General features: G+C 32.3%; 1 protein-coding gene across 2 annotated transcripts in view; it reads left to right on the top strand.

Moving 5' to 3' along the window:
• The first annotated feature begins 2509 nt into the window (after window positions 1-2509).
• LOC106718809 (calcium/calmodulin-dependent 3',5'-cyclic nucleotide phosphodiesterase 1) overlaps window positions 2510-22306 on the top strand; it is a 103514-nt gene continuing 83717 nt past the window's right edge. For both annotated transcript variants that reach the window (XM_045678815.1, XM_045678811.1), the window contains exon 1: window positions 2510-2838. In XM_045678815.1, coding sequence (XP_045534771.1) covers window positions 2577-2838 — 262 coding nt within the window. In that variant the 5' untranslated portion in view covers window positions 2510-2576. The remainder of the gene's footprint in view (window positions 2839-22306) is intronic.

The raw sequence follows: 22306 nt of genomic DNA, 5'->3' as shown, positions 1-22306 counted from the left end.
TAAAGTTAATAAACTTAGTTTTCGATTAACGTTAAGATTGATTACGCTTAGATTTGTGGTTTAAATGCGTCTGTGAATCAAATCTTGATATTGGTTTTCAGAATGATGTATGACAAATTTCTATTATGGAATTCTATAGATTATTGGGTTACTGAGAATCAATGGAATGAAAAAAACGAGATAATTACAAGCTCTATTATGTGATAGGACGTACTGAAGTAGAGTATGATGTATTATGTATACGAGTAATATAATAATTTATAATTTATTATGTTAATATTTAATAATTTATAAATAACATAATAATCTATAACATAATTATATATTAGAAAAACAATATCGTATTAATTTCGCTATATTTTCCTAATAATTCTTAGTATTTTACTAGCTATAGCAAACTAAGTTCCGATTTTTTGTTGTTTATCGACTTAAAATCAAATTTTGGTACTTACAAATTGATTTATACAAATACAATACAGCAAAAATCAACAAAAGATTGACAAAATGTAGCAACGAAAGAAACTTATCTTGATTTACAAATATTCAATTATTTTTTAACATTTTTTGTCGGCTGACGTACTCGTATAATGAGAGAAGTTAAATCGCCTCATTACAGGTAACAGCTTACAGCTGAATTCATTTCAGTGGTTACGAGGCACGCGGCGCACTTCGGGATTATTATGTAATTTAATTTAGTAGCCACTTTGTGGGCGGCGGATTTTGTAGAGTTTGCAAAAAAATATTTTTTTGGTCAAATTTTTTTTTAATTGAAAGGAATTGTAGTGTAAACTAAGCTTAAGACTGAAATTATTATTTAAATTAAAGGAATTTAAATAAATAATTTTTGTCCTATTTACTCTTTCTTCTATCTGATTTTATAGATGACGTCATAACTACTCTGTAAATTGCCTAAATTTTAGTCCCAAAAAACCCATTATTAGTTACGAAAACTCCACAAAACTCAACATCTGAAATATACTTCAATTTCAATAATTGAAAATCAACGCTCACTAATTCATGTGTAGAAGGGATACATTTCCATTTTCATATTTGCTTTGTATTGTAATATAAAGATTTGAAGGTTTTACAGTCATTCGTATAGCTATGTTCATATCAAAATATAACCAACCAACAAGCTATTTATCCGGTGTTGGCACCGACTACTTTCAAGCTGATCCGAGGCTCTTCTTCTGGGTACCGGAGCATCTAAGTGTTTACCTCTACAAACGCTAGCTACTATCTGTTTTTTTTTTAAGAGTTAACGATGTGTTTTTATAAAAGAATTCAACAGTGGAAGTCGACTAAGACTCCTCCCTTATCCTCTCCGCTCCTTGTTGCATTCGTTTTTGTGAGTCAGCTAAATACTTAATAACACGTTTATGACTTACTAATATTAAATTCTAAGAGTAATAAACACTTAAAGTGCAATTTATACTTTGCAGACTATTAAACTATAAGCGTAGAATAGTTCGTCAAGTATTTTAATTTAACACACCAACGCTTTGAACTTTGAATGCAATGTTTATGAAACATTCAGTAATAAGAGTTACCTCTCAATTAAGCGTTATGAGAATTATTCAAATAACCACGTTATTAATTTACATACATTTGAAGCTTTAACTATTCTAATAATTTATCCGATACAGAAAGTTATTTAAAATTTTATAACATGTACTAGCTGTCGCCCGCGACTCCGTCCGCGCGCAGTTAAAAAAAAATGAAAAATAGATGTTGGCCGATTCTCAGACCTACTGAATATGCTCACAAAATTTCATCAAAACCGGTCAAGCCGTTTCGGAGGAGTATGGCAACGAAAACTGTGACACGAGAATTTTATATATTAGATACTTTTTCTAGTTTGTTGTAAGAATAAGAAAGTGTCTACCTCTTTTTTGTTGCTTTTGCATTTGAAAACATTGACTTTTTTACGAATAAAACGTACTTATATAAACATACGAGTACTAAGGTCCTATCGGTTATATCCTTCAAACGCAATACATTCACCAGAGATTTGAATTATACTTGTATATGCCGGCTTCCAATCCTCCTGCACTCAAATAATCCTAATGTCGTAGTAACAATCCGTCTAATTGATATCATTTGCGTTTCAATCAATACGAGGGTCTTTACAGTGGATGTACATTACACAATGGACTCGATGCCATATGCAGTTACGTTTTGCATAATTATGCAAATTTGCATAACATCAAAATTAATATGCAAAATTCAATGCATTGAATGCGATAAGTTAAGGTTTACTAAGCGATGTATTAGTTGACTTTAAAAATGATTACTATTTTAAAACACGTAAGCATATGCTATAGTAATAAGTTCTTAAACTTGTGAATGTTTTTGAGCATCGTTAAATTCATTGACAGTATTTTAATTATTCCATTTTTAAAATCAAATCTATTTTTGTTAATTTAAATCCAACCGTAAGCATATAGCCGTAAGATAATATAATATACAAAACAAGAGTACTCATATTAAAAAAATATAGTTCCATGATGGTTGCGAAACGTGGATTGTTTGGTGAGAAATAACATTGTTAGTGCTTGAACATTAGTGTTATAAAAATGGACAAGAAAGCGGCTGAATCGAGCGTACCGGGCGGTCGGTACGGGCAAGTGCGGCGTGGCTATCGAGATAGAACCCCGGATACATCCGCGGCGCCTACATTCGAGGAGCTACGGAACAGATTCGACACTAGCGCCTCTCGGGAGATTGCGGCGAACCCGGCAACTCATGGCAGCGCCATGCGACAAGTGGTGAGCGGGAAGGTTTTCAAGAAGTGCAAAAGCGCTACGTTTCAGATAGATGGCGCCACTTACACTATCGGTAAGTACTCTACACATAAATTATTGCGCTGTAATTTAAATTTATACTAAAGAGGGTGCTGTCACGTTGTATACATATTCGTATACATTTACTTGGTTTGTTAACAACATAACTTTAAATTGTCACGTGCCTTTTTAGGACTATGCAACTGTACGTATATTCGTATTTAAAACGATAGTTACAACATATACATTCAAGTGAAATTTGAGTCCCGGTCATTGATTTAGTTAAATTTTAGGGTCATTATTATTATTACTATCATTTTATTTGCAACACAGTGATAACATCACAGAGATATGTAAGTGACAGCATCAATTAATCTATCACACAAATAATTAGCTATGCGTTAGTTTAGTATTGTATATGCATTAATTAATTAAACTATAGAATTAAGATTATAACTGCGAATGTATTGTTTGTTTGAGCACAAAGAAAGGATAATGTTTGAAAGTCGATTTTTTTTTAAATTTATTAACAGATTTTTTTTAACAGACTTGTATGGAATAGAAAAATATGTAACGTCGAAAACATTTTCAAATAAAAGACAACAACAACTAGTAATTTGATATTGAAGCATTGTACAAAATAAAACATATTTGAAAATTTGGTAACAATTAATTCCTTATTGGTAATGTATAAAAAATAAAGTATTCGCACGAATGAATATGCACTCGTAACATCTACAGAAGCTGGCTACGTACACGGAAATATAAAACGTAAAGCTCGTTTTACTCGCGCTTTTTCTTTTGAGATAGTCTTTATGTAAATTGGCGCAAGTCTCACTCTTGTTAAGACAAGACATTGAGCTACAAATTCATTAAAAAGAATATATCAATTGTTACGAGCATTATTACGAAATTGTTGAATCCGAAAAAAAATGATATCGAAAATGAAAATTATTAATTAAACGATGAATTGTATTACATCAACTTCAAAGTTTAGCAAGACATTTATAAATAATGATACGTGTTGAAATACGGTGGAAAACGTATATAAAAGCTAGAATTTTTGTAATAGAATTAACATGGTTACATCATAATTTCCAAATGATTTGTAAAGTATGAGCTGTGATTCATTACCAAAAAGAATAATACAAAATTAAATTTATTAAGACAATAAGGATATTTATCTTTTTTTTTATTTATCGAAAGTAATAAGTGATTGCAATTTAATTGCGACTAACAAAGGGAGTTTTAAAAGCTGACGTTACATGCAAAATTTGAAATTTGTAATTGGAATTTATGTCTAGTGCAGAGCAGGAATTATGCCGGGAAATGGAAATGAGAGACGGGGAAAATTCCACGGATGGCTATCTGGCTGAGCGATAAAACAAATCGTTCGTGCGGCCGCGGCTGAAATGTGCTCCGAACACGCGAGAGTTTGGTGTAAGGGTTGCCATAAACGAACTGCGAGTAGTATATACCAATATCTACAAACGGCCAGTATTGCAAGATCAGTTGACTTTTCCTATACACGCACTGCATTTGCAGTCGCCGCTACAAAACGGTTATATGTAATCAGTACCTTTTGCTTTAAGCTCTCCGTATATGGCATGCCTAAGCCTGTAAATACTGGCAATTTCACTTCTGAAACATTCATTAATTTAAATTCATTATTTATTGAAGTACTACATGAATGAATAAACATACACATAACACTAACGGTAGGCAATGATTATACATTTCGATTTGGTACGGTCATAAAATACTTTTCTATTCTTTAAAGAACTACCAACAATATATAAATTAAAGACATGCACCGAATTAATCTACGTGTGTGTGTATGTATGAGTGCGTTCTGTGTGTGTGTGTGTGTGTACATTTGAGGATATTTTTATTTATTTTGGCGCCGATATAAATCACAGAAAAGCAAAACGAAATGGATACGCTGACGCGTGAGGTGAATGTAATTGTGATTGATGTTCAAAATACATATAAAATTATTTTATAATATAAAATATATATGTATATGTAAATTCCACTGTATTCTTTGAATAGTATATGCATTCTTGTCATAATCTAAATGAGACTTATATATAAATACTAGCTGTCGCCCGCGACTCCGTCCACGCGCAGTTAAAAAATGGGGGGGGGGGGGGTTTATGAAAAATAGATGTTGGCCGATTCTCAGACCTACTGAATATGCTCAAAAATTTTCATGAGAATCGGTCAAGCCGTTTCGGGGGAGTACGGTGACGAAAACTGTGACACGAGAATTTTATATATTAGATGTATATTTGAATAACGTAAGCAACAAAATATAAATAAAAAAACTTGAGAGGTGTCAAGGGACACCCGGATGGAACGAAGTTCCTTTCAATGAATTAGTGAAGGAACCAATGTTTATTCTATGAATAAAAAAACTTAAGTCTTCACAAGATGTACATTTTATTTCTATGAATTTTCGTTATATATTGTCACATCGTTGCCATGGTGAAGTAGCGCTCATTCGTCTATAGCAAAAAGTGTCGTGACAACTTTTCGTAAGAATTTTTTCTGTCTAGCCCCCTTTCACAACGCGCGATAAGGAACTTCGTTTCAATAAGAAACATTAATATATTCATATGTAACTACATGCAGCCTATATGTTCTTTCAGGCTGTTCTACATTATGCCAAATTTCATCCAGATCCGTTGAGCCGTTCCGGAGATACCTTCATACAAACATCCATCCATGTAAACATTTGCATTTATAATATTAATAAGTAATAAGCTAGATTAAAAAGAAGCGAAAACTACGATAAATGTAAAGTATTTAATATATGTCTCATGAAGTCACTATATTTATCTACATTACGCTATTACATTAAAAACATTTGCTTCTGTGGAAATCAAGCACCAATCATATTGCGGTATGTACGATAGGTACCTACACGTTAAATATTTTTTGATTGCGTACCCACTTCCCGAGTTATTTGTGTGTTCAACGTAAACATATTTGTCGATGGATTTACAAAAAATTTCCACTCAAAAGGATACAAATTTCGGTCGGCGAATTCGTAGTCGACAGATCATTATAAATAGTCACAGAAGGGCTTAGAGCTTTGCCAATTTAGGGATGACTAGGCTATAGTGACTACGCTGACTCAGTGCGTCACCGTCGTCTTCGTCACGTTGTTTTCCTTCACCTTAAGAACGTGGGATAAATGTACACGTTGTCGTACATGTGTCGGGGATCGAATCTGGACATTTTACATTACGTTACGGTTCGGTCAAGGGCTTAACAACTGCGCCACCTTCGCTCATTCATTGTCATATTTTATTTTACACAGAAAATGAATGAATTAATAAATACAGTAAGCAAATAAATATGGATTTGAATACATTGATTCAGATACCATTCTATTATGCACCATAGACTTGCTTTATTGTGATGTCCCAACTAGACGATATACTAAAACTTTCTTATATTTTAAATTTTCCTATTTCCACATGTATTTAATTAGATCATGATGGATTATAGTTTTAACCGACATTAAAATTTCATCAATTCCTAAACTCTCCTAAAGTCGTGGAAGGCTCTTCCACCTCTTTTTATTTGTAGGAAATGTTTAAAAATCATGAACTGACGTTATTAATTTAAACCAAAACTTATATTAGCTGTATGCATTTTTCAAATAAATAAAACAAATCACAGATATTTTCTTCTTAAAATAAAAAAAAAACCTTGAAGAAATACGGCCTTGTATACTCTGACTTTATTTACTAAATCGAATTACATTTAGAAACTTATTTTTTTTTTTTTATTTATTCTTTAGCACTTTTATAAGTACAAGGAGGACTTAATGCCTAAAGGCATTCTCTACCAGTCATATTTTTACTTCGACAGTATTAAGATTTATTCAAATGTTACTTGTGTATCGTAATTATGTGTTTTAAAATGTTACCTAAGTACGCATTAGTAGAGCACACGTGAGTTCAAAGCGAGAGCTTTTACCAAAGCTTAAAGCATTTATCCTGCTTTTCAATTTATTTGATTGGCCTCACATAAATTAGAATGATAAAAAAAATCGACCAAGAAATATTTCCACCAAAATTAAGCTAAAAAAAATTCTATGTCTTGCGACAATTACGAGTAAGTGTCACTAGTAGCTTTTATTTGCCATTGTTACCAACATATTTAGCAACATTTTAAAATTATAGTACACTATTTATACTTGATAGATCATCAATTCTACGTAGTTCAGCGTTTCTTTTGGATACATTTACTATTAAGCTACCGCTACTGGGGAACTTCGAAAAGGGGTAAATAATATTGACAAAAATATGATGGACTCTAAATTTTACCCATCATCATGACAGCTGACATGTCGTCTACTGCAGAGTCTACTGCCCCAAAGATCGCCACGATGATTGGTCTTAGGCCTCCTCCAATCTTGAAATTATACCAGCTTCATAGCAAAATATCTTAGGCCGCTCAGTACTTACGCTTACTCAAGACGCTGTAAAAAGAACATTTACTCTTGGGAGTTTAAATTTGCAATATTACTTTGAACTTAAAACGTCCAGCGCTAATCATAATCAGTTGCTACCTATGGCAGCCTGGCATCCGAGCATGTGGCCGGCCCGACATCCAAAAGCGACAGTCGCGCGCAGCCTGCCAGGCGAGACGGTCGTGTGGTCACGCTATGTCGTACTCAGCGGCACGAATACGGATTGCCGAAAAATAATTCGCGATACATAATTACTTTTACTTAAAAGTTATCTTATAATTTATCAAGTAATATAAAATAGTATAATTCATTATAATATTGTTTTAATTGATTTTATAATAAATATCAAGCTCGTTAAAACTGTATGAAATTGTTAACAGTCAAAGATTCGGAACCACCTGTTGTTAGCGATTCGTAATAGTCCGGACAACGTCACGATCTGTTTACAAATGGGGGGCGCCCCCACCCCCTAGCGGACCGTGACGCAACATTTTATGGGCACCCTATGTGAGCGTTACTATGGCGGAAAACATTCGAAGCCGCGTGAAAATAGATTTCCGTGTTTCCACCTGACTAATGCCAAACATTCATTACAAGGTCCTGCCGTAGCCGGGTAAATAACGACGTGTTTGAAAAACTACGCTCCCATACGACGAGTACAGTTCGCAGTAACGGACGGATGCACTTGGATGAGTTTTTAAATCAAACTTTTGACCAACACACCAACTAGTTTTGAAATATTTTTTTTTAAAAATATGAAATGATCCAATTTTTTACTCAATGATAATTTCTACTACGCCAAAAAAATATCAGCACATCGCGTCTTGGACGTAATAATTTATTTTGTGTTTTATAACGTTATCTTAAATTCGAGCCTTTAAAGAACTCTCTAGAAATTCTATGGCAGGGCAAATTAATTGCCTATATTTATACTCTACTTAAAATCCTACTGTCTTTGTAACCATGTACGAGTATTATATCCAAATATTTCACGAACGACTATGACATGTATATGTCATAACTTGAATCGTCGATTTTCAAAGTTGAAAACGGTAGAGCGGTAGAGCGATAGAGAGGAAATATTTTTAATTAATTATAGTTATTTGTCACTAAATCGAATGCGACTTCATACTTAGAAATCAATCTGGTCGTTTAATCTGGGGTTGGCTTCAATCATAAATTCATACATACTATCAAAAATACCACCTTCCTGTCAATTAGACGATAACGTTACAAGTTCTACATCTCAATTGCAGTTAAAATACACACGAGCTTAGATAACAAAATATGTTCAAAAATATTACACTGTCTACGCCGTGGTAATTACTTTACAATATATTTTCCGCCAAACAGTAAACCAAAGAAAATGTCTACAGACGCGCTCTGTGTTTATGGGACACGGGTGTTTCATATCGAAAAACAATGTTTTAAATAAACATATCTAGTGCATACAAATAATTAATCTTAAGTGATTTACGAATTAAGTTTGTGATGTAAACATTGTGATGAATAACGTGTAGTGCGATATATATTGACGTAACGTGTAGTGACATATCTTGAGGTGTCTGACGTTGACGAATCGTACTGAGTGATAGCGTTAAATGTGATGTGATGATGCGGCGAGGTAAAGCGCTGCTTGAAAGCAGCCGACAGGGCTCAGTCGACGGCAACAGTAACGTGGCCAATGACAAGGAACTGGTGCACAAATGCCACAGCGATCCGGGCGGGGGGAGAGCATTGGGCGCGATACCGAGGACGTACAGACATCGTTCCGCGTCAGGCGCTTTGAGAAAATGCGTCCTGACATTAGATGGATACTCCTACGTTATAGGTAATTAACTCTTGGCTAACCCTTTATATTTTTATCAATATGGTAATGAAGTAATCAGCTAATTCAAGTATTTATATAAACAATATGAATCGAATCACATCTCACTCGTCTAAATCGGTATAACCATTTAGGCTGTGCGCAGTCAAAGAATACACGTAATTACATCGTTTACCCTCCCCCTTAAATCGGGCATTTAAAGATATATTTAGGAGGTGAATAATTTCATAATCCAATAGTATTCAAAAAGAGAACCAAAAATTTAATAAAGTGTCATAATTGTTGATAATTGAATTTCTCTACACTAATGGGTTAGGTTAATTTGCAAGTTATAAGAATAACGACAAATGAAATGGAGTTATTTAAATTTACGTTATCACTTAACAAGTTTTGAGTACGAATAATTACTTATTTGATTTGTTTTGTTCTGTTTACACAGAACAAAACCAATACATTATAAGAACAAAGTTTTCTCTCCCTATTTTAATTTACTTGTTTGTATTTTTCTTTACTCACGTATTTATACAAGTAATTTCAACATTTGTACCCGAAGTTTAGTTATTTACCTAATTTTGATTACAGTTTAAGTAAGTTTAATTGAATGTAAAAGTTAATATTTCCTTATGCAAATTTATTTAAAAAAAATATTAATAAAAACAAAAGAAGAAAACAATAAATCTGTTATTGTTTTTTTTTTTAAAGTTATTCTTAATTTATTATTAAACTCAAGCAAAACAAACATTGACTCATGCGTTTACATTCAAAATTTAACTTTTCCAAGCAAAATTTAATTAGACACAAATAAACAGTGGGTATTGTTGTACGTTTGTGCGTGTTTGCGTTTATATGAGTGATGACGAACGGCGCCGGATGCGTCACAGTTTTCGTAACGTATACCGCGTCAGAGACTAAATAAGACATTGCTCTGAAAAAAATCAAAACATTTAACGTCTTTTTAGCCGTCTTCAAAAAGAAGGAGGTTATCAATTCGACTGTATTGGAACGAAGTTCCTTATCGCGCGTTGTGAAAGGGGGCTAGACGAAAAAATTCTTACGAAAAGTTGTCACGACACTTTTTGCTATAGACGAATGAGCGCTACTTCACCATGGCAACGACGTGACAATATATAACGAAAATTCATAGAAATAAAGTGTACTTCTTGTGAAGACTTAAGTTTTTATTCATAGAATAAACATTGGTTCCTTCACTAATTATTTGAAAGGAACTTCGTTCCATCCGGGTGTCCCTTGACACCTCTCAAGTATTTTTCGTTTGTTATCGCGAAACTCCGCCCCTGGTGGTCCGATTTTGATAAAAATTATTTTAATCGAAACGAAGTGCTTGCAGATGGATCCCATTTTTTTTTAAATAATTAGAAGACTAGTAGATTTTGAATTTAGCTTCAAAATGTGTTGCGAAAATTAGGGATATTTTTGCTTTTTTAAATTTAAATTTGCACAAGAAATAAGTTACAACTCCATTTATAAAAAAGTGCTCGCTATGTCTGTTTAATAGCGTTATACTTGTTTAATACGATTTTTTTTTATAAGTGACTACTCTGCTTAATGGTGTAAATATTAGAGTATTATGTACTAAGCCACAATATATTTCAAACCTATTTATAAGTTTGTATATAATATAATCTATATATATAAAAGAAAGTCGTGTTAGTTACACTATTTATAACTCAAGAACGGCTGAATCGATTTGACTGAAAATTGGTGGGCAGGTAGCTTAGAACCAGGAAACGGACATAGGATAATTTTTACCCCGTTTTCTATTTTTTGTTCCGCGCGGACGGAGTCGCGGGTAAAAGCTAGTGTGATATAAAGACACTTCTTCTTTAGAAACATTGACTCATGGAGGTTCTATGAATACAAACTATGTTTGTTTTAGTAAATGTATCTTTTTTTAATCTGTCACTATAAATATTTCTTTTGAAAATGTCCACTTCGCAAAGATCCGCCTTTAAATGTGATAGATAAAAAAGCTATTCGCCTGCTTGAAAGAGACTTTTGAAAGATTATAATCCATCTTCGTCTCTTGCTTAAGAAAGTAATTTTAATTCTATCAATGACAGTGGATGGTTTTATTCAGATCGACCTAGTTTCAAATCGAAAGAAAACTTCTTTGTATATAAAAAAAAAACAATTAAATTAATGACTCGCTAACTTATTATGAAGAAAATTAATAATTGTGTGAAATTTTTTTTCAATTTTAAATTTTTTACGAAAAGGTAATTAAGAATGAACTTTTAACAGTGGTAAACGCTAACAACAACAGCTGTTGTTGTTGACTCGACTGACGAAATACCACGACCACGTAGAATACAGGCGTCAAGTGGAAACAATACTCCATTTCATTTTATGAATGTGCGTTCTGGAAACCTTATTTTAGTCCTCTTTCACTTCCCACCCATTTTTTGTAAGGTAAAGAAGGGAACGGGAAGTGGATTTGATGCAGGAGAGAACGCATAGGAAGGGGAAATATTTTCTTTCTGTGCGTTTCATCCTCCGTCGATTAAAGGTAACAAGTAGGCGATTGCGGCTATCTATGGTCAGTGGTTGCTTTTCCATTTCGGCCAATTCAGATGTACGCTTTATTGCCACCTTATAATATAAAAAAACAACATCAAACCACAATTAAAATAAGTATCTAAGTTACTTGATAACAACATGACAGTCATGCATACGTTACCGACATTTTCAAGTAAGCGGAAGTTATAAATGTGGGCGGAAGCGAGCAACCCTCCGCGTGCTTACATCGCTGTAATGCAATCACAGATTATTGAATCAACCCCATCGTACCCTTTGACATCGGAGTGCTAAGTAATTTTTAATGTTACTCAAATAAACAAATGTGACTACATTAATTTACTTTCATTATGCTTTTGTAATGAAATTTCGAGAACACCATTTCCAAGTTGAGAGTGATAAGGGTTTTTGTAAGCCATTTATATCGTACTAATCTTACTAATATTATAAATGCGAATGTTTAGATGGATGGATGTTTGTTTGAAAGTATCTTTGAAACTGCTAAACGGATATTGATGGAATTTAGCACAAATGTAGTCTGGATGAACACATACTTATTATGATTTTTTTTTCCGGACGGACGAGGCCGCGGCCGACAGCTAGTTTTCTATAAACTAAACCAGAACTTGTTCCTATTTCAAATAAAAGAACGGTTTCGATTTCTTGATTACGGACTATTACTGTATATGTTACTCTAAACACTCTTTCAATGCATCTTCCATAATTTCATAGCTTATATTATGTTTAAAGCTCCTATTAGCGAAATAATACTGCTGAATTGAAATCGATTTTGACGGAATACTTTTAATCTTTAACGAGATAACTGTTAGAATTTATAGTATTAACTAATTGAATATTAAATAATGACTGAGTATTGTAATGGAACGTTGACTCTATTACCTTAATTAAGTAGAGATTGTTCCACCAAAGCAATACTGCGGTACGGCATAGTGATGTTACAGTGGTGACGTAATTAGTTATCAGTGTGATACTGTTATCAGATAGGCGTGATGTAGGGTTAATCGAACGCGTTTGTTAGTTTGATTCACCGACTGGCCTCACACCTTGATAGTTGGTTCTGACTATACAGGATGTTTAAGGGTATGGATATATTGCTTGAAGGTTATGATTTTCTTACGAAAAAAATATTTGTATTTATTTAAGTGTATTTGTTTGTTTATTTATTTTAGTGTATTTGCAATTATTTTAGGGTAAAAGATCAAACAAATCAATACGTTTATGTCATAATTAAAAGGGAACATTATCTGGTTACTTAAAAGTATTTCCGTTGTTCACAATTTCAAAAGCTTCTTTTATTTCGGAGCAGGGGTTGAAGTGACAAGTAATACAGCTTTTGTTATCATCCTGTATATTGTACTCGAAGTTTAGTCAATGTATAATATTTTTATTTTCTACGTGATCACAAAGCTATTTAAGCTCCCATTGATACCATTGCTTGATATTTTTTTATGAAATATTGTGTCATTAGATTGTTTTTGATTTAGAAAATTTTACTTTAAGTTAAAATACACAAAGTATAATACTGTATTTAAAAAAAGTTTTTCTGTACAACATGCTGCGGATTTTTTTTTTAAATTTTAAAAATGGAACCACTGGTCAACGGTCACCATCTTTGAGATGCAACGCATCTGCGGTTCCTCTGGTATTGGAGAAGATGTATTGGCGTCGGTGAACACCTCGGTGTTCCCGCTGTTCGTTTGCCTCCTTTTCTTATGAAAAAAACTTGATTAATTTGTAGATCACAGTAAGTAGTACTCGAGTCTTACTTAAGTTGCAGAAAGAAAAACAAATTTTAATTAACTCTTTTAAAAATTGTACCACATTGTTGAAGATTTTGTTGAGACTTAATTAAGTTGTACTTTTTATCTTGAGTTTTAACATTAACTTTTCTCTCTTTTAATTTAAATTCTCTTGTTTTATGAATTTTACATTTAACAATTTTTTACATTAAAAATTTTCTACAGTTTCTAATCTCATGATTGCTAACCAAGTTTTGCTCGACAAATTTATTTTAAACATAAACAGACTTAATTTTTGCTCATCTGACATTTCTTAATATTCTCTTCTTCACATATTTTTTTTTCTAGAGTATTTCGTATTCTTATTTTCTATTTTAACTGGTCACCCTTCAATCAGACATATTTTACCATTCGTTCGAAATTAGACCTTAATTTATTATCAAGGATTTTTTTAATTAACTTCATGCACTTTTTCTCTCAATTCACTTAAACGTGACAAAAACATTTTTTCGTGCAATTTTCACTTCACGAATTAATATAATGATATCTAATTAAATTTTACATGTTGTAACAAACATGTAGCAAATAATCGACCTACATATAGCAAACTACGTGTTAAATTACATATCTAATTGGTTTAGTATTTCTAAACAGAGTTACACAAATCCAGTGCAAGCGTTAATTTATTATTATAACTTAATTTAAACGCAATGGATGTCTAACTAGATCGAAATCCAGTCGCATTGTATCCAATCATTTATAGTAGTACTTACATTCCATATACGGCAACTAGTATCACAGCTACTTCGATATGTCGACTTAGTAAAATTATTTGTTGAAAGATTTTTAACTTTATTATCTATGGAATAAAGTGTACTTTAGATTGAACAGGTTAATATTGAGCTATTCAATTTGCTGGCAACATTCTAAAACGGTGTCAGAATTACCAGCATTTGTGAGCACTTGTTCATTTGATATGAATTAATTCAAAAGTATCAAATTATTGACAATCAAACATTTGTTTTATTGCCTTTTAGCGGTCATTAAGTCTAGTATTTTATATGAAACAGACTTTGAAAATACATAATACAGAGGTTCTATAACGAATATATTGTTCGTAAGAAACGGATTTCTTACAACAATTAAGCTGTTTGAGCTCCCGATATTTTGGCACAGTTGCATGCACTATGAACATGTTAATTGGTGTTGTGCGGTAGTGGGAATTTTTTTTAAGATAGTCGCATCGGTCTACCTTTTCTGATTCGACAACTACTACTACTGTCCGCGCTCTGAAGCTATATGTCTATCACGAATGTAGCGATTTTCGTAATAGGCCCTAAGAGGTTCTTTGATTTTTCGATTATATTAATTTTTGTAATTTATACCTCGTACTTCACTTCCATGATAATTAAAAAACATATCACTAGTATCAATGTCTGCTAGGAGCAATATAAAAGCATGTCTGCTGAAAAGCACCACATTTTAGATAAAGTAAATTTTACATATTGATACGCAAATATTAAAACCCGAAATCAAATACAGATTTACATCCGAAGGTTATTTATTTCATTCGGTCAACGAAAATACAGTCTAATTAATATTAAATAATTTTATATTTATGAAAAAATGCTTTTAATGTAAATTTTTATTTCAAAAAGCCCCGGTTAGTTAGCCGAACTGTGAAGTGACGAAGTGTTTAGCATACAGCTGAGCTAACCTTGAATACACTGTAGCTATTTGAAATTGAAAATTTTTCTAGAAAAGTTGTTTGTTGTTTATTGAGTACGAGTACATTACTTTTATATCAATTCAATATTCCATTAGCTTTTAATAACATGGGATAAATAGAATTTAAATTTATCATTTTAGTATTTCTCCGAAAGTCCTTTGGTATTTTCTGAATTGTAAGTTTAATTTAGTCCTGATTACGCGAATACAGAAACCTTTTTAATGTTGAAAGAATGAAAAATATATATTCAAAAGTTTATAATTTACTAGCTGTCGCCCGTGACTTCGTCCGCGCGCAGTTAAAAAAAAACTTAATAGGGGTATGAAAAATAGATGTTGGCCGATTCTCAGACCTACTCAATATGTTCTCAAAATTTCATGAGAATCGGTTAAGCCGTTTCGGAGGAGATAACCACAAACACCGCGACACGAGAATTTTATATATTAGATGTTGTACAATTAAAGAAGAAACAATGTATCTTTACTAAGTTTTCAAGATAACGTTGACTACTAATACCTTGACTAACAAATACTTATGAACTAAATATCAACAGAACAAAAATCAGCAACAATTGCTTTTGTATTCTTTCTTAATTGTTTTTTTCTAATTTGAATCGTAATTATTTTATTTATCATCGTTAAGTTGATATTTTGTTACTTTTGTTTGGAGAATGGAACCCATTAAAATGGTAAAGTTGGAAGGGTCGCGTCGTTCATCGTAAACCATTAAGTGCATATTTACAACTTGGCATAAAAGCGGCCGCGTTCAGGCCTCGTTTAATTCTTTTGAGGAACTGTTTTGGTAGAGAGAAAATATTTTACTAGCTAACTGTTACAATTTTAGCCTCCTTTCCTATTCATTTTCTGATAAGGAAAGGATGGGAAGGGGATGGTGTACCTACGGTAGGGGATGGACATGGACAAGAAAAATCCTCTTTCTATTTGTCTCTCTGTATAATAACGGTATACAATGTATTTTAGGTACGGCTAAATCAGTAATTTTTGTATTAAACAAAATTAGTTTAAATGTCTTAAACTAATCCTACTCTAAAATTATTTAGGGTTCATTAAACTTCTCTGTTTATGTTAGTTAGAGCACCTCATTGCATTATGCAATACGTTGATATAATCTAGTGTATTAGAAACTATGTTCGGTTCTTTTCTCTACCGTTTATGTACTGTTATGTAATAATAATGATAAGATAATAATTGGTAACTCAATCCGGTTCAACCAGTCAACTCGGTCGCTCTGCGATCTAATTCATTCAATTAATGTTATTATAATGTGTAATTTCTTATTAACAGTTCAAGTTTCATATCATTCGATAAAGAAATTATTTTCCCATAATTACTTAAATTTATTTCAATTTACAATTTTAACTGAGTTAAAAAAGTAGGAAGTTCATTTTGTATCTATGTTTATATGAATGTTACAAAAGCTTTCTTTATCACAATTAATTAGATGATAATCAATCTGTCTCCGACTTACTTATAAAGTCGAAATGTGACAGTGTGTGAAAGAACGGCAAAAGATTCGAAATATAGATTAAAAAAACATTTCAGGATTATAAGGAGTCGTGAACTCCGTCCGCGCGGAGTTAAAAAAAACTTAATAATGTGTTAAAATCCTATGTCTTCTTGCAGACTATGTTCGATATCTATGACAAAAATCATCAAAAGCTGTTAAGCAGTTCTGGAGATACCTTCTAAAAAAACATCCACCCATCTATGTAAACATTCGCATTTATAATATTACTAAGATTATTAAATTAATAATTTAATATACAATAATATCTCAAGAGTCTTCACGTATAGAACGTGATAACTAGCTGTTGCCCGCGACTACGTCCGCGCGAAATAAAATAAAACATAATAAGTAGCCTAATATTAGTATTAAATATTAGTAAACTCTGTATTCATGTTCACATCACATATATGTAACTATTTTGGAAATCAACAATTACGTAACATATTTATCAACTTTAGTCATACGGTATGTACAATAATTTGCACATAACATTTAATGTAACAACTTTGGAACTGTCATCAATTATACTAAGTATGTTATTTATTCTAATAATTTAATTTAATGTAATGCTTGCATTCGAAATCATCATCGATAAATACAGGATTTTGTTATGTACTCATAAGAAACAGAGTCACGATATTTTGCTATCTTACTAATATTATAAACGCGAATGTTTAGATGGATGTTTGTTTGAAGATATCTTCAAAACGGCTCAACAGATTTCAGATGAATAGATATAGAACATAGTCTGGACCAACACATAGGCTTCTTATTGAGTTTTTTTTTAATTCCTCGCGTTTGGAGTCGCTGGCTACAGTTTACAGATAAATACAACTTTTTTCCATTTAAATTTTGTTCAAGCTCTGTCTGTATGAGATTCTAATTTTTGAATGTACTTAATTTTGGTCGAATGCTTTTGTTTCCTTGAAGGTTCCGATTGCTTAACATCTTATAATCTCTTTATATATTTCATTCATATATATCTCTTTATAAATGTGAAAATTTGATTGTTTTGGATGAATGTTTGTTAGAAGATCGGAAAAACGGGTCAACGAATTTCACTAAAATGTGGTATAGATATAGAACATGTTCTTGAAGAACATAAATATTTCTGTTCAGTTCTTTCGGCTGTGAAAATGCACAGGAATACAAATACAGCAAATAAAATGTATTCGAAATTTAAATTTTATCATTTCCGAATTGACATATCAATGGGATCTAGTTCTGTGATAATTCTATGACTTACCGTGGGTTTCCGAGACCGAAATTCCAGTTTCAAACATCTCTTTTATCAAAGATAATGTTTTATAAAGAGATTTTGGTCTGAGAAAGTAACGACTACTAGCATCAGTGGGAGACAATTTAACAATTCTGTCTCGGACTTCATTGTAAAACAATTATAAACAAATATTGCTTTCAATCCCAAATATAATGTACAGCAGTCGACACATACCTGTACATTACGCACGAACAAAATTTGATTAATTAAATCAATTGCAAAAGCAATTTAAAACTAATACGCTTATCTTAATTGCAACCAGATATTGACTATTTTTCTAAACGATGTAAACATCCTGTCAGCTATTGGAAATCATATTAACTGAGTCGACTTCATGTTAGAGTGTTAATCTTACTAACATTATAAATGCAAATTTTTAGATGAATGATGGATGTTTGTTTGAAATTATCTGCGTAACGGCTCAACGGATCTTGATGAAATTTGCCACAGACGTAGAACATAGTCTAGAAGAACACATACCTAGTCTACATATTACGTTTGTTTTAATTCCCCGCGGACGGAGTCGTGAGTCACAACTAGTCTATCTATATTTACATACTATTATTAAAATTGGACTATCTGTTTGTAATATAAAAAAAAAAATCATATTTTGCGAACATGATGAAAAAAAATTAAAAAGATGTATTTGCGTTGCTTATTACAAAAAAACAATTTTTAAAATATTATGTCTGACTGTAAAGCCCGTTTGTTCTGGGTAATCTTTGAAACGGTTTGACCGATTTTGGCGGGACTTTTACTGGAAGGTAGCTAATGTATGCTGTCATGACTTAGGCTATTTTTTGTAATTCCCCGATGATGAATTCGAAAACCACATCGATTAGATTAACTCATGACACCTGAAAAACTAGATACACATATGTTTCTATCATCAAAAAATTCTAAATTCAAACTAAGAACAAATATAAAAGATTTGATTTCTCAAGTTCTATCAATCGACCATGCACAATATTAAATCGTGAGTATCCATATACGTAGAAACCCGCTAACCACCTGTGAATTTCGGTGTTTCATATAAATATTTACTGCCATCATAAAACTCAGTGTGTCACCTTATATCGTTCTAATAAGATACATAATACATCGACGATGACGTATTTTACGTCACACAATATTACACGACCAATATCAATCAGACGTGGCCTACTTCTGTATGAACGTAACCACATGCTGTTAGACCGGTCATTCATTATAGACGGTTTTAACGCCTCACAGGCTAATCCTACTTATATTGCATAAATCATTGTCATTACAAAACGATAGAAAGATGAATGCGTGGGTATATGCGAAGCTAAATTAATTATGCTATTAGGTATCTTTTTGTGCTCTATCTATCCCATCTTAGCTATTCCTAATTATTGTTTAGATTATTATTGGAACGAAGTTCCTTATCGCGCGTTGTGAAGGGGGCTAGACGGAAAAAATTCTTACGAAAAGTTGTCACGACACTTTTTGCTATAAGTATGTTAACGACGAATGAGCGCTACTTCACCATGGTTACGACGTGACAATATATAACGAAAATTCATAGAAATAAAATGTATTTCTTGTGAAGACTTAAGTTTTTTATTCATAGAATAAACATTGGTTCCTTCACTAATTAATCGAAAGGAACTTCGTTCCATCCGGGTGTCCCAACACACCTCTCAAGTTTTTTCCGGATATTTTCGTATTAATTCGTAAGAGATGAAATTTTGAGATTCCATTCGAAAAACATACGATTTATTTTATATAATTTGATGTCGTTCAGCTATACATTTCTAAATCGTATCATTCATAATATCCCGGAAAGAAAAATTACATCATAACTTGGCTAATATTTTTCTCAACTCGCAACATATGCGTTTGATTTGTTTGGCGTTTGCTAGAAACAGTTTATTACTCGTCGTATACAAGACTTGTAGTCGACGGAGACATATGTAGGCAATCATTAATTCTGTATTTCGTTTAAACGAATCTATTTAAGTCACAGCACAAGTCGTCAAGGGAATTAGCAATCGAATGTTATTTCTTAGAAAATTACTCTTGGTATAAGTCGAATAATTAATCTCAGTGTGACAAATTAAGGTTTAATACAAAGAAATATTTGTAAAAGGTTTTTAACAGAAATCTTTCAAAAATGTGAAGTGATCTTTAGAAAAGCTGATAGTACTCTAGCATTCTTCAAATTGATTCAGAAAGGGAAAGGTAAAAGGAATGTTTGAATAGCAGCTTGTGTTTTGATATTTATTTTATTTATTTTATTTTATTAAGGTACTGAACAGCCATAATACAGAGAAGAAATAAAGTAACATAATACACAAAAAGGCTTAAGAAGTACCATTAATTAATTACAAACTAATATAACTAACATAAGACAAATCTTAAAGTATTAAGTATTCTAAAACATGCGACGCAGCGCAACGCAATAAAAGAAACACAACATAGATGCAATGAACAACGCAATAAAAAATACACAATATTGACGTAGACTTTAACATAACAAGTTATCAAAATTATGCTTACATCTTAACACTTTTCAGAATATTACGTACTTTAAATTTGTAGACCGCAAGTTTAAGTAAAAATATGTCAACCTCGGAGAGAAATTTATTATAGAAATTACAGGTGCGGAGAAAAAAGGTGGACCTGAAGTGGTTTGTTCGAGAGAATGTGATGTGAAATGTGTCTCTGGATCTTGTATTGAAATTTGGAACTTTAAAGGAAATTTGTTCAAGAAGAGGGGGACAGTCGATATATTTGTTAATAATTTTGTAAAGAAACATTGAATCGAGATAATTTCTTCTAGTTTTTAGTGATTCGAGATTTATATTTGAGTTGCTATTGAGTTCCAATCCGGTTATTATTCGAGATCTATAGTTTAAATGTCTTAGGAATATGTTTTGTATTTTTTCTATCCTAGCTGAGTGTACTTCATACTGTGGATTCCAGACCACACTAGCGAACTCCAAAATGCTACGGACATATGAGCAATATAGAATTTTAAGTGTTTCCAATTTTTTAAAAGGTTTTCCTAAACGCAAGATTAAGCCTAGTTTTTTATAAGCAATAGGAACTACAGAGTCTATGTGACTATTATATGTTAATTTAGAATCTAACGTGACTCCTAAGTCCCGGATACAATTGACACGAGATATGATGTTGTTACCAATACAGTAGTCATAGGTTAAAGGATTGCGTTTGCGTGTGAAAGAGATTATATTACACTTTTCACTGTTAAGGAATAATTGATTTGAATTACAGTATTGGCTGAAAGTAACTAAATCGTTTTGTAATATGTAGCAATCTTCTACTGATTTGATAATTTTGAAAATTTTAGTGTCATCAGCATAAAGTAAATGAGATGAATCGCTAAAACATGAACCAATATCATTTATGTAAAGGGTAAAAAGGAAAGGGCCAAGGTGAGAGCCTTGAGGAATGCCAGAAGGAACAGGTAGAAATTTCGAACGGTAACCTTTTATAACTACTGCTTGACTTCGGTTTCTTATATATGACTCAATCCATCTTAGCAGGTCTCCGTGTATACCGAACATCTTTAGTTTTTGTAATAGTATTGAGTGATTTATTTTATCAAATGCTTTAGAAAAGTCAGTATACACAGCATCCACCTGGTGGCCATCATCGAGGGCTTTGGCAATAAAGCTGGTGTAAAGCACGAGATTAGTGTCAACGCTACGGCCACGGTAGAATCCATGCTGCTGCGTTGAAATATGATTGCAGAATTGAGTAGTTAATTCAGTAGTGATAATTTTTTCAAAGAGCTTTGCGAAGATACAAAGTTTAGAAATAGGTCTATAATGCTTGACAATTTGTTTGTTCCCACCTTTATGTATTGGAGTGATTAAGGCCATTTTCCAGGATATGAATTTTGATATGAATTGAAAATCACGTTGACTCGTGTTTTCTCGGAAGTAAGATTTTGTACCCTTACAGATTGTTTAAATATAGCCTAATTGATACTAGATCGTACCTCCTGAAAAAGTTACAAACATCATTAATATTGGAGTAACGTTTTTCAAAAACAAATGAATAACGTGTCAGAACCATGTATCGGTATTGACTGTTAAACAAATGGGTCCGATTTTCAAAACTAAAACGTAAACGTCTTTGACTTTCCAGTCCGTTTCTGACCTGCAGACAAATTAAAGGCAATTTGAAGTAAATGTTTAGCAAGTTCAAATAAAATAAATTCAACATCATTTTTATATTGTCAGATTTAAACTCAATACGTACTCAATAATCAATACGTGTCTGCACATTAATTTTATCTGTATTAATTACAGAATGCTTTTAATTTATACTCATATTATCTTCTAATCATTACAACACTACCAAGTTTGATTGACATGCTGTATAAG

Source organism: Papilio machaon, chromosome 1 (genome assembly GCF_912999745.1).
Source record: "Papilio machaon chromosome 1, ilPapMach1.1, whole genome shotgun sequence".
Lineage (NCBI taxonomy): Eukaryota > Metazoa > Arthropoda > Insecta > Lepidoptera > Papilionidae > Papilio > Papilio machaon.
The sequence above is the reverse complement of the archived record's forward strand: the minus strand, read 5'-3'. Positions and strand labels throughout refer to the sequence as shown.